This window comes from Motacilla alba, chromosome 7 (genome assembly GCF_015832195.1).
Source record: "Motacilla alba alba isolate MOTALB_02 chromosome 7, Motacilla_alba_V1.0_pri, whole genome shotgun sequence".
NCBI classification, from domain to species: domain Eukaryota; kingdom Metazoa; phylum Chordata; class Aves; order Passeriformes; family Motacillidae; genus Motacilla; species Motacilla alba.
The window spans coordinates 24,715,246-24,729,746 of record NC_052022.1 but is presented as its reverse complement, the minus strand read 5'-3'; the positions used below and the strand labels follow the sequence as shown (position 1 = coordinate 24,729,746).

The window sequence follows — 14,501 nt, the reverse complement described above, 5'->3', positions numbered from 1 at the left end:
AAGGCAATCATGAATTTTAATGTTTTTATAGTTAATATTTTTATTCCAAGTAAATATCACATATTGTTTTAATTTAAATCTGAGGAGTGCACAGCTGTGGCAAAAAGAAAGCACAATTGACAAAATTCTATTCCTCTTACAGTACAGTTAATACCTGCAATACATGGAGCAATCTACGGGTGTCTATCTGGAGCTATACTATACTAGTAATTTGCTGCTACTTAATAATCTTGTTTAATGTATGACAGGAGGAGCTCTTTGAAGCATTACACAATACAGAAAAATAACTGGGCTGCAATACAAAATTAACAGATGTTAATTTGGGATTTTGATGCTTTGACTTTGATTAATTAGAGAGGAAACTTCAGTAAGAACAGCCAGTTCGGTGAATATTGCAAGTGCTGGTGACTTAAGAGAAAATGTGGAAAATGTTCCAGTGAATTTTGAGAACTTAAACTTAGAAGTTCTCTTGTAGAAATACTCACTGAAACAGAAATCTGACCTGTTAAAATGTCAGTTCTACTAATATGCATGTTCTCTGTCATGAGAGAAAACTGGAACAAACGGAGTTTATTCTAATCAATAAGTAAAACAAATCTGAACGGGCTGAACTGAAAGCATGGTTCTACACATCTGCAACAGAACTTCCATCTGATATGAAGTGAACGATACAGGCTTGTCAGTCTTATGATCAACTCATTGAGGTCACACTGATTTAAATCTTCATTTGAAATTGTGAGAAATGAATGACAGTTTAAGTCAGCTTTCTTTTCATATGAAAAGTTTGCGATCAGTATTCTTTATTGGAGATTTCCTGTTGATTGAAGCAAAACAGATAGAAATGTGCCCTTTGCTCTTTGGAAAGTTAAAATGCAAACCTTTGCATTATTGCCGTAGGCCTAAGTGTTCAAGCCCAGCCTATGATAATCATTGATTATACTGTTTGTTTGAGAATGATTTTCTTTTTATGGCATGATAAGGCTTATTTTTGGTTTGTTGTTTATGGGTGGTTTTATTTTTTGGTTTGGTTTTCTGTTTGTTTGTTTTTTGTTTTGGGTTTTTTTTTTTTTTTGCATCTCCAGCTGTTATTCATGATTATATGTCTGTCTTTATGATGTAGAAAGTTAGACAGTCTTGCATTTTTGTCTCTTCTCAGGCTGAAAAGATGACTTTTACCAATTAGTTGCTCTAGCTTGCATAGCATAAGAAAAGCGTGAATGTTGCATTTTTTGATTTTTAATGCAAGGTGTTTTCTGGAGTTGATCTTGCAGGTCTGCCTCTAGATTCTCTCTTTTACTTTGAGAGTTAGTGCTTGAGGCATCAGTAAAATTGCCCTTCCTGGCTCCCAGGTTTTTTCAATCCTTTATGTCATGAGTAATCACCAAACCACCTGCTGCCCTTAATTACCTTGATGCTGGTGAATCAAGGGACAGAGGTTAAGAAGTTGCTTTGTCTTCACAGGAAGCTAATCTGTACAGCTGCAAGTGTTGCAGTTGCTGTTTCAGTTGCTTTCTGACTGCTTGGCCACTGCCTGCAAGGCTCAAAATCGTCCCCAAAAGCTTTTCTCAAAGAAATGTGAGGGCTGCCTTTGTACAAACGCAGTGATTGCTTCTCATATAGAATGTGGCTATTGTTTCTCTGCCCAGATAAGTTGATAAGAATGATTCATTCCTTTGAAGGAGGTAACCAGAAAGTGTCAGTAATTTGAGATCCAGATTCTGCTCTCCTTGGAGCAGAAACTTCTGCACTGATTAACCATGCTGTTTGCTTTGGCTCCATTCTTTTTAATTTCAGTAGCCTGAGGAAGGTGTTAAATTCTAAGAAACTGTCCCTAGGTTTACAGAATTGGTATTCAGCTATTCAGTATTAAAACTGTTATGTGATGGGATGTGACTTCGTACAGAGAAGTAAGTTTCTTTTCTCATCACTAGTGAACAGGGAAAGGGAAATCACTTTTTTTTTTGAGTTTGTGACAGATTTTGTGGTATTTTTAAATGAATTTAGCTTTTAAATGGATTCTTTGGAAGAATCATTGGGTATCAGCAAAGCTGTTTTATTTCCTATGTCGTTCATTTAGTGCCCAAAAACTAGTTTAAGGGTTTATTAATCCTCTTGGCTATGTTGTGAACCAAAACACCTTTTACTAATAGGGCTGAATTGTACCCTCCCACCCACACAGTTGACTCAATAGTGCTGTTTCTAATAGAAAACATCCCTCTGAGGAAATAGCCTTTGAAGAAGTCCTAATGTCCATATAGGGAAAAACTCAACAGTTTTTATGCAGAAAGTGGGAGAGGCTGTTTATTCATGGTCACAGCAGATCTGTTTTGAGATTTGTTATTCTGAAGTAGTGCTTCAAGTTAGCTCTTTTCTTTTGCCTGTCTTCCTTGAGTCTGCCTGTAGGTGAGCTGACCTTTAAAATTTTTCTTTACTGCTGTGGCTCTTCTGAAAGAGGTCAGTGTCTTGGCAGCTCTGCCCTTCTGACCGATACCTTGTCTTCTCCAGGCAGTATAGGTACTTCAAAAAGTCATCCTTTCTGCTGCAAACTTCATGTTATGCTCTTCCTGAGTGAAATGGAAGACAGTTTTGATGGGAGGAAATGCTTGTCTGAAAAAGGAAATTAGGCTTGCAGTTATAAACTTCAGTAATCTATCTTAAAAAATACTTCTGCTTTGTATTTAAGAGCACTGACTTGGCAGTGCAGGAAAATCTTGTAAAAGAGCAGTCATGTGCTGGCCCACTGAAGGTGTGTGTAGTCCAGTATACTCTCTGGCTGGTAATAGGGACCAGAAATGGGAGCATATGACTTCCCTTTTCTCTCATCTTCCTTCTCACAGTTCTTTCCTTACACTCTCATCTCCTCTCTTGTCCCAACTTTGGCACTTAACTGGTAATTAGTACCCCAAAACTGTGTGCTTCTATTCTGCATCTCACTCTGTGTTGTTTAGGGGAACTGCAGAGGCTCAGAGGACTGATGCACATTAGGAGGGGGTTATAGCCAGGGACTGGAGGCTGGAAGGGAGAGCAGGAACTCACTTGTTAGTGGTAATTGATTATTCAGAACTTCTTGCCTGAGTATTTGGACAGGCATCTTAGTGTCTTGTCTTCCTCTTCTTCCTAGCAGCCTGTGCTCTAGGCAACTCCTGGGGCTGCAGATATATCAGCATGGTGACAGATGATAACTCTCAGTGGTAATATTGGCCAGGACCTTGTACTCATTCTTGTACTCCTTCTGAATTTGTCTTTAGATCACTTTCAGGGGAGTTGACTGGAGTTCCCTTGGTTGTCTAAAATTGTGGGTTTATTAGTTGTCATCATGGTTTGTTTTCTTCCTTTCCTCCTTTCCCTTCTTAGCACTGTCTCTTTATACATTGTGAATGTTGATGTTTTCAAAGACTATCACTTTGTAGTCATAAGACTTTGTCTTGGTGGTACTAAGTGTTTTCTGACTGCACTTCTGTTCTTGTCTTCAGTCTCGCCTAAAGTATTGTTGAATAAAAAGAAAAGTTGTCTCCACCCCACCCTAACTCCATAATTTTTTGCTAAATTGAAATTTGTCTTTGACAAAATGACTTCACAGATCCTTGCTTGAACAGTATTCTTTCTGGAATTGGTATGTTGCATTTTGTTTTCTATGCTTCTAGATGTGTAATGAGTGGCATGCACCTTAAAATGTTGTTTCTGTGGGGGGTTGCTTTACTTGTATGTAGACCAAATTAGTGAAGTAATAGCATGAGTTGAAGGTAGGGGAAATGATATCTCTGTGACTAACTTGTTGCCTCCACCCATATTATCTTTTTCTTCTTCCTTTGGTCCCTCTGCCAGGAAGAAGTTGTCTCTGTTTTCAGTGAGCTGTGCTAGAGTAGAAGGAGAAGAAAGCAGAGGGGAGAGAAAAGAGAACTGTGTTGATGATGCTTATGTAGCTGTGTGTGTCTGGCGAGTGAAAGGCTCCATTCATGGGCAGTCATTGTTACTGTCCTGCACACGCTCAGTGAAGAGGTTGCCGATAAGTTTGAAGTCTGCCATCTGGTCTGGCACAGTTCAGCATCACCCCCCACCCCTCTTTATGTCTGTAACCCAGTTTGCACAGCTGAGAGATTCTGCTCATACAAGGATAATGCAAAATTTAGCTGGTAACACTGCATTTTATTTTTTAGCTTTTACTTAAACTCATTGTAGATTTATACTTGGTGCATGAGGGGTAAAAATCATGAGAAGAAGAGAGTGGCCAGTGCAATAAAGCCACATGGTTTTTGCTTCGCTTGACAGTAAAAGCAGTGTAGAGTAAACATGAATGTTTCTTTCAGGGTAAAAAGGGAGGTTTGGAGGCATGGCAGTTAGTAGCAATTGTCATGTAAGCTCAGCACACACAAATAAATCTGTACTGGCTAAAAGATCCTGTGGGATAAAATGAAAAACTTGAAATGGACATAAGGGAATAATAAAGTTTGTGTTTCATAGCAATTTTGCTATAGTTCTTACATGGACATGCTAGCATTTCATTTGCTGTGCAGCGGTGTAACACAGCAGCTTTGGTATCCATTTAAAATTATTGAGGGTCATGTTTTATGTGGGATTGCTAAATGTTGCTATCTATGAAAAGGCAGTTAACTGTTAATGTACGCAGACAAATAACCTGATGATATATATGGTCTTTGTTAGGCAACGGTGTCTTAAAATAGAGTTGGACTGCTGAATCTCATCTGTTATTTGTAGGTGGTTTAAAGAAGAGTTCTGGTCTGTTTTAGCTCTTGCAGGAATAGAGCATTATTGGCTTTTGTATTTTGGGAGCTTGAAGTTTGAGTACTTTTCCTTATGGGCCACGTGTTGTGTGGTTAGCAGATGTGAAGGATGTTAGACTCCAGTTTGTGAGAGTAGTCACAGATAAGCAACAAACAAGGCATGGCAGAGGTTTGGTTTGTATTTTTTCTAAAGACTTTAAAAAAAAATCATTTTCTGGCAGTTGTGTTATGTCCTTAGTTTAGAACACAAAGTCTATTTTGGATCATTTCCAGTTCCGCTTTTCCTAAGCTGAAAATAGTCAATGGAAAGACTTAATTTGAAACACAATTAGACCATTTCTTCCTCTTTCTTTTTTTCCAATTATTAGTCACAAAGTGTTCTTTTATAAGTCAAAAGTAAGGGAAAATTGTGCTTATCTGTCATCCTGAAACATTACTTTGGCTTCCAGTTTTGTTGGCATAAGAAGTGTGAGCCATCCATTTTTCAAATGTTTTTGAAATACATGTAAAATGACTCCTCATTTGCCAGATTTTTGGAAGCTTTCAAAGCATTCTCTGAGATAAACATATGATTTTATAAAATATAAACAATATTTATGTATTTCAAGTAAATAATCAAATGTGCTTGGCTATGCATAATCGTCATATAATACACTAGAACTCAAGGATTGCTAATACTCTATTCCCAATGCCTGCAAACCAGTATATAAACTTTTTTTCATGTTATACTTATGGAATCTGCAAAACAAATGATGGGAAGGGATAACTTTTTTTTTTGAAGCATTTTCAATTAAGATCCAAAGGAGGCATTCTAAAAGTTTTGTTTACTGCACATCATGGAGTGGTAGGTTTCAAAAATTGGGGTGAATAGATTTAAAATACATGAAAGGGAAACAAGAATTTAAACATTATCCTTGCATTGGTAAATCTCGATTCTCCACTCAGAATATGTATTTTATAGCTATGGACCTAAAATTTATCATGTAACATTTCCATGTAGGAAATAACTAATCGAAGTGTAGCAGAAACCATAAAACGTGAAAGAATAGTTTCTCTTCAGTCAACTTTGCCTCACACTGATGAAAAACTTTAAAGTTCCCTCCTGGGAAGGAACAGAAAAATAGACAGCATAATGTATGTCTTGTTTGATACCACTGGCTGGCAAGGCTGGTAACCACTCAAAAATTACAGTTAGGGTGTACTTGGTTAGTGTAAATGTGAACACCAAAGGCATTGGCTCTAAATACACCTAAATACACTGTTTCTTTGGGATTTTCTGTGTGGTTGGAGTCTTCTGTGGACAAGCAACTGAATGACTCATTCTGCTATCCCAAATGCTGGGTAAATAAGCACACTTAAAAATTAATCTCTTTGTTTTTATGCCTGTTCCGTAGCACTTCAGTAAAATACTTGTGTTTATGAAGGGTTTTTTTGAGGAAAAAACTGTATCATTAATACAGATAAGCTAAGAAAATTGTTGTTTAGAGGTTCTTTCTCTTACCAGATTTGTCTGCAAGAGAAAAATACCTTAGATGAATGACCAAATAAATCTAGGAAGCACACTCTTGGTACTTCCCACTAGACTTGAGTTGAGAAATCAGAAGTCTTGCTTTATGATGTTACCAAACTTTGCTGAAAGTATGCTGCATGGGAGTTGTATGCATTGATTGCAGTTTCCAGTAAAGATACCACTCTACTAGTGATGGTTAATTATGGAGCTTTTAAAACAGCCAGTTTCCTTGTGGATACACCATTCTGCAGAAAACAAATTTCTTTACTTTTTCTGCAACATTTGATTAGATTAGAGATGTGAAATACTAATTCTGTAGGAAGTTAAAAACAGATTACTTGTTTGTTCTTGTTTCACGTTGCCAAAAAAAAAAAATTAGGACAGATGACAAAAATTAAGAACACAGTCGCCAGTTGTAGAACATTAAACTCTTAACAGGAGGAAAGAATTTGTTGTTTTCCTCAGTTATGTATATTCCTAAACTATAGTGTGAGAACTAGGATTTGTGGGGTTTTTAGAGGAGTTGGAACCCTCCAAAAATAAGACTTCATGTTCTGCAGAAACAGTTGAGAACTGTGTCAGTTTTGAGCATGCTGCTTTAGTTTGTTATACCATAAGACAGTATTTAGTGTTTGGTTCATTATACTATAATAAAGGTCTGCAAATACAAAGAAAAGCCTTTGTTTTTAGTTAACCAAATGTACAGCTTTGGTTAGGTTCCTGTGTTGGACACTTAAATGGTCTTATTTTTGCAAGTTATTCAGTATGTTAGACCAGCCACATCAATGAATGCAGGTTCTATTTCATTAATGTGTCTTACCTGCTTTTAACAAATAGGGTAAATTTGTGACTTTTAACTCCCCAGCTGAGTATACCCATTCTTTTATAGTGGTTTATCTTTGGATGGTTTTATGTCTACAGTCATTTTTGGCAGAATTTATAGTTTAGAAGTCAACAGCCCTAAAATCAATTTTTTCTTAATACAGTTACTTCTTAGAGTATAAGGCAGTAGATTCAACCTAAATTATAGCTGCAATTAAAGCTATGTGTACACTTACTCATTAGGTTTCTTAAGTGCTTTGTTTTCTGTGCTACAGGTAGAGCCCAAAGATGAAGTCTCTGATATGTAATGCAGTTAGGAATCAATTAGTCATAGTTCTGTTTTTTCCCTTTATTGTTTAGATCTTCCACTTAGTACACATTTTTTTAGACTGATCAGACAACGATTTTCTGTGAAATTATACTCCATATTTTTTCTTGGGGTTTTCTTGAAACTTGGGGTTTCTTGGGGTTGTCTACTCCTGAGCACAGAGTAATTGCTCCAGGTTCTCCCTTCCCTTGTCTGGCTCCAACATGTTCTGCAGCAGCCAGACACTGCAGCTTAGAGAAAACCGTTGTACTCTCCCACCATGGACCCAGGCATTCTTGATCTTGGCTTGACTTTGATTCAAGAGTAAGAGTGTGCAATCCAGCTGAAGTGTGAATCCAACCTCTGTGACAGGTTGTGGCCTTGAGTTTTTTTAAATTGTGATGCTCCAGGCTTCACTGAGACTTACAGCCTACAATTTTAATTCTGAAGGATTAGTCTCAGACAAATTTAGCTATTTTCTCATGGGAAAGCACAAAGCAAGACTTAGATTATTGGCAGGAGCATCATCTCTTTCATGGTCAAATGTGCAAACATCTGTATTTTAAATGACACACACCTTCCCTTCCTTTCTTAGGAATACTTTATTTAATGTAGATGACTAGTAATCACCCTGTTAACAGTGTCCAATCATGGAAAATTTCTCTTAGTAGTATAATTTGACAAAATTTTTGTAAGCAGCTCTGTGATGACCCTGCTTAAGGAAGGGACGTTAAGCAGATGACTAACTGTGGTCCCTTCCAGCCTTCCCTGCTCTGTGATTCTGTGGAAGCGTGTGTTGTGTGCAAAGGGTCAGGCAGCTCTGTTACCCAATGCTGCTGCCTCAGTTTCTAAGTGCCTTTTCTCCTGTTCTGAGGTTTTAATAAGAATAAACTGTAACCCCTTTTGCAACAATTTTTTTCTAATATCTAATCTAAACCGCCTCTGGTGCAACTTGAGGCCTTTTATCTTCTCCTGTCTCTTGTTACTTGCAAGAAGAGATTGTCACCCACCTGTCTACACCTCCTTTTAGGTGGTTGTAGAGAGTGATAAGGCGTCCCCTGAGCCTCTTTTTGGCAAGGTCAAACAACCCCCTTTGCAAAGGAAAGCAGAAAATTGATATTTTTAGTTAGATGTTTATCATATTGTGTCCATATGAGTAAGTTCCATATGAATACATAATCATAAAGAGATTGGAAAAAATTTTCAGTGCTCCTTCTCCATCTTTGGATCAAAATTACAAAAATAATTTTAAATCTTTAATTCTTAGTTCTCTTTTGGAAACAGTGGATTCTAATTCTTGAAGCTGGAGTCTAAAGAATTCAGTGTAGGGATGTAGTTGAAATGGAAGCTATAGTTCTTCGACAAAGTTTTGCAAGCATATAGCTCTCTATTGAACACTGTAAACTTCAGTTTCCCTGATTTTTAGTTTTTAGATTTTTGATTTTTAGACAGAGAATGCATTTAAAAAAGGATTTTGTAGTGTTTCTCAACTGTGATATTAAGTCCAAAATAGTGGCACAAGAGTGCCACCAGCTGGTTTAATTAAATATGTGTATTTATTAAACTGTTAGAGTTTTGCAAGAAACATGGCAAGATAATTACATGCACAAGTCCTCACTGTGTTCTTACTGCCTTTTTTTTGGTACTAAGGTAAGTTATTCTGCTGTACAAACCTTGAGTGAATGATGTCTTTGAATGTACAGATAGTATTTAACAGGAAAAGAAGTTTTCTATTTAACATTTTTAAGGCAAATGAACGGGAAGCTAAAATCAGAAGACCACTAGGTCATCTTTCTTACAATTCCCACCCCAGATGTTGATCATTATTTGTAAACTGTCAGTGTCAAGAACATACGTGACACCTTTGAGACTGTATTGTACTATTTTTAAATTCTGTATGCCTGTTTTCTCAGCCCTTACCTTAAAATCAGAGGAATTAGATGCAACTCAGTCTCTTAGTGATGAGACCGAATCTTTCTAAATTGACCCCACTTTTCTGTACTAAGTGATCGTCAAACATAGCAAGAAAATTGATCAGTGTTCAGATTTTGCAAAAATATGCAAGTGGAATTGAAGAAAGGAGGCCATGTATATACAGCATCTTACTTGTGAACCAGTGGGTTGCTGCCATGGCAAGATGGGCTGCACGGCTTTCATGATTCAAATCTTAGTTATGTAGCTCAGTTTATCACCTCTTCTTAAATGCTTTTCTTAAAATCCAGCCATCAGTTCTTGTCTGTAAAAAATAAATCTAATATGCTCAGTAATTCAGTGATAGTTTAGTTTATGGAATTGGAATTGGTTTTATATCCTAGGTGAATCTAAGGTGAGGCACTGGAGGAGAGACAACTTTGTTGCTAGAGCTTGAGTTCTCGTTGTGGTAGGAGCAGGTGGAAGAACAGATGCTTTTCATGGTGGAAGACTAGAAATGTCTCCCTAGGAGTAATTAATGTTTTGGTTTTCCTGCATTTGATTGCTGTTCTTTTTAGTCTAGTGAAGTACCTGGGGCAGAAAAGTAGGTTAATTTGTTTGGCAAGATCAGGCATTTGTATTGTTAGGCCTTTGATACGTATTTCAAATCCTCAAGTAGAGATGAAGATTGGGCTATTTAGATCCTCTGTGTGAACCATTGTGATTGTACTATCTAGAAAAAAATAATAAAATATTTATCTTCCCCCAAACAATGGAATATTCTAGGAGCAACATCTGTTTGCCTCAGAGCTTGATGTTTGAGCTGAAGTCTTAAAGGCTTTAAAATTGGATTGTGAAAGTAACACGTTGTCCTAAAATGAAATTTAATTTGTTATCTACTAGTTTGTGCATGCCAAATATTTAAAAAATTTTATGTGTGTGTAGTTACTGTTTAGCTGAGCTATAATTTCTAGAACTTGGGCTTTCCTGTTGCTTTGCTACTTCTGCTCATTCTAACTTTTGGCTATGTGCGGTACTGCAGAATTTGTTGTAGGGTAGGAAGAAGCCATGCACAAAAAATGTCTGGAAAAGAGCTGTTGCCTTCCTGTTTCTAGGCATGTGAGCTCTGCAGCTCCAATTCACATAGGTAGTTGTCATCACACTGGTGTTCCACATTTTACTGGCCAGCCCCTATTCCCGTAAAATAGCATTATCAAAGTTTCAAGTGGCTATTATGTTGTAAGAAGAATATGGCTTTCCCGTTTTTGGATAGAATTTCCTTAGTGGAGATAATGTAGTTAAATACAAGATAGCAGCAGCTGAGATGACTAAGACAGGAAGAAGGTTAATTGGCCTTCCTTGACTTTTCCTGTAGGAGAAATATTCTCCAGCAAATAGTATTTCCTTAAAGGAGAGATTCAATACCCTGTATTTATCCTGACACTATTGTTGACTTACAGGCTAAGACAGAAGGTGACTAACTCTTAAGGAAGAGGCTGCAAGTGTACGTTGTAGTGTTCCTTCTACTGCAGTGCTCCATTCACCAAGAAAGAGATCCATATTAATCAGTCTATGATGACTGACAAGAACTCTATGAAGAAACCCTTAAAAAATTTCTTTGAACTTGTCATTGGATTTTTATGTATACTTTTGGGGTTTGGACTGAGCCAACATTTTTATTCTGCAAGTTGTATAGCAGTATGTTGTAATGAGACCATCCTAAACTGACTCTGTGGAAAGTTAGAGCCTCTGTGTAAGAAAGGATACAATTCAGTATGACTGTGAATAATTACACCCAGTATTACAAACCCTCAGTAGTGTGGTTTTGAGCTAGGCAGCACTGCTATGTGTCTAAAACATGTGATATAAATAGAGACAGTAATTAATATGCAAGCAGAAAAATAATTTACTCTGTAACATAACCTGTGTCAATATTAGTGGCTAAATACCTAGGTGGAGTTTTGGCTGGAGCCTGAGTTTAACTTCAGATGCTGTGTAGAGTCCTCCCTAAGGTGTAACTTCTAAAGCCGCCTTGAGATCCTTAGTTGCTCATCCCAGCATGTGGCAGTCACATCAAGTAAACTCTCCCTGCAGGAACTGCATTTTTCGAACTATGTAATACTGCCTTGCAGGAAGTTGTAGACATGGCCTCGTCATTTTTTTATACTGTACCTTATTGTGGCACTGAAGAAGAGGTAAGACTCTGTGTTGCTGATAACTAAAGTATAGTAGGCACGTATAGTTGTCATGTGTAGCATTGAAACAAATAATGCTGAGACAGTTGTAACCACATGGGACAGTGGTTGCAGTATGGTGATGGTACACAGATTTACTTCATGCTCTTTTAAGTTGTTTAAATGCTCTGGTTAAGTGCCACAGTATTAGTTTAATTTCCTTAGCAGACTAGACTATGTGGTTCTGCAAATTGCTGCATGATGATGGTTTTGTTGCCTGTAGCAGGTGCTGGAGAATATGATCGCTCTGGGATCTGTCATTAACTGATTTCTGTCTTACTCTACTGCCTGCTTCCCCTTTACTGATTTTGCTTCCCATTTTGAAAACAGATGAAAATATATTTTCTGCTAATTTATCTTCCCAAGAGAAGCACAGGGATTTGTAATTTCATAATTTGGACTATACAAGAGAAGACAGACTTAAGTAATTTTTTAAAAAAGGACGTGAATTTTAAGTTAGGTTGGTTTACTGTTGTGGTAATATATTTCTTCTTTAAGAATGAAACAGCGACCCATGTAGAAAGCATAAAACCAGGATGTCTCCTGGATGACCAGTTTATGGTGGCTCTATGTTTGAGTAGTGAAAGTAGAATGTTTCGTTTTAGAAGACTCGACAGGATTTTGAAAAGCATTGTAAGAGTGTATTTTCTTACTTTTATAGTTCTAAATGTCTTTACAAATAAGTTTTCTCTTGCAGAAAGGAAACCAGTGGCAGGTAAGCAAAAGTTTTCTTAATTCTATTGTGTGACATTTTGCACAGGAGAAGATTAAAATAGTGTCTTTTATTAGTGTCTTGTGTAAAAGCACAATTGCTCTTACATCAGTGTATCAGCCTCATAGTATTTGGGAATGTTCATGTTTTTATGGGAGGGGAAAACGTGATGAATGTAGGGTTTTATTCTTTTAAACTCTGCTTTATCTTCTATAATCAAGACACCATAAAATACTATACTGACTTCCTTTGACTTATGTTCTTTCTCTTTCTTTCTGCACAAGCACTCCTATTTGGACAGGGAAACCTCCCTTCTTCTGAGAAACATTGCAGGAAAGCCTTCTCATTTGCTGACCAAGGTGATGATGCTTCTTTCTACTGTATGTGACTATTTCTATGTAGAAAGAATGCTTTTGGTGTGTGCTATGCTTCTCCACCCCTGCCCTTTCCAGAAACTTCTGCATTTGCTTACATGATTTTCCTGATTATCCAAGGTGCTTCTAAAGGCTGGATTGTATTATTTGTTTCTGCAGATTTATCAAAGTGTTCAAGTTCTTGACAAATACTTAATAGCCATATTAGCAGGTAAAATGCCTCAGTTGAAAAGGAAATATACTGAGCTAGAAGTTCTTTTGTTCCTATTGCCATTGACTAGTTTAAAAAAAGAAAAGATCCTAGTGAAAAATGTGGGAGTGTTTAGTTGTTTTAAAAGCCATTAGTAGCCTTAAAATAAGTTCTCTTGCTGTATTGAAGATGTACTAGTAAGTAATGGGATATTTTTTATAACATTTGAATGCTGACTGAATATAATGTGGGGAGAATATTGTAGTAAGACAGTGATCTAATGAGCCAGGTATGTACAAATCTTGATTACAAATTAATTTTCTTCACAGGAAGGAGGTCCTTAATGTACTAAGAGATCACAAATTGTAATTCAATTTGCTAAGAATTACATCTTTTATATGTATTTCCTTTTGAAACTAGAGGACAAGGGATGGAGCAAGCTGTAAATCTCTGGTGAAAATACAGGCTGGGATGAAGGACAGACAGCTTCATGTAGCTGTGATGTCAGATGTTGTTGATGCTAATACATACTTCAAAACCATATCTATGTGTTTGTTTTGTTTTTAATTCACAGACATTCTAGTGGAGATTACCAAACCTGAAGTAACAAAATGCAATTTGGTGACCTCAAAACAATAAGGATAATGTTCACTGGGCATAAGTAGTCTGTATTTAGCAATAAAAGTTTAGAACTGGTTTACTGCTTTTTCTTAAATACTTTAATATTCTTCTCTGAATTTTGATTTTCAAGATGCTCAGCATGTATCTTGACAGCACATTTTCAGGCTGTCTTCCAGAGTAGTACAAACAGCCAACAGCAAGTAATCTTCTGCTCTTGTGATTGTTTTGTTTAAATTTTAAGTCCATACCTCTGCCTTGACCCCAATAGCTCTTGGCCCCCCTGCACTGCCCAACAAAGCAAACAGCCACCAAAACAGCAATTGGCTTGATTGCAAATAGATTAACAACAGCTGTGGCACAAAGAAACCACAATTTTCTTTCATCTCCATGTGTCTTCAGATCCTCCCTTCTGGTTGTTTATATGTGGGATGAGTGTTAGTTACCATACAGGAGCTTTATTTTAAAAAGTGCATTAAGTGATGCCTTTGTGTTATAGGACCATGGAGTAGCTCCTATCAGGTATTCTAATATGCTCCAAAGTTAAATGTTTGTATTTATAAATCTTTGTGTTGGCTAATTAGGCTTCATAGCTCTTTGATTCAGGTGCTTCTGGTGAGCCTTCTGATTTCCTGAGGGTAATGTTGGTCAGCTTGTGACTGTTTCAGTACAGCTGTGCCTTCCACTTCTGACTCCTGAGCACACAGGCCTGGCATGGAACTTACTGGTTCTCTTCTGACCTCCTGCAAGCAGAAATACTTTAGCAAAATGATGAAATGGAAATCTAAGCTGCTTAGATCTCTTCAGCTTGTTGTAACATTGGATGAGGCTCTCTATGAATGAAACAGTCCCAAGAAATAGGGCATTTCCTTGTACCAAGGTGTTAGATCATTTGACTGTAGGATCATATTGCAGGTCTGTGCCAGTGTCCCTGGTGTGTCAACTGTTTCTTACTGTCTTTACCTGTTTCTGTTTCTTCCCCTTCTCTGGTATGTCTGCGTCTTATATTTTTGTCCTCTGTAATATAACTAATTGTAAAAATTCTAGCTGTGGACTAGATCCCTTCTGCATCACAACCATG

The 14,501-nt window shown here is 37.2% G+C and overlaps 1 protein-coding gene across 6 annotated transcripts in view; it reads left to right on the top strand.

Annotated features, from left to right (window-relative positions):
• The window catches only part of RAPH1 (Ras association (RalGDS/AF-6) and pleckstrin homology domains 1), an 83,147-nt gene that overhangs the window by 37,966 nt on the left and 30,680 nt on the right, over positions 1-14,501 (top strand). For 5 of the 6 annotated variants that reach the window (XM_038142956.1, XM_038142959.1, XM_038142958.1 and 2 more), the window contains exon 5: positions 12,523-12,597. The exons of the other annotated variant lie outside the window; for it this stretch is intronic. In XM_038142956.1, coding sequence (XP_037998884.1) covers positions 12,523-12,597 — 75 coding nt within the window. The remainder of the gene's footprint in view (positions 1-12,522; positions 12,598-14,501) is intronic. 6 annotated transcript variants of the gene reach the window in all.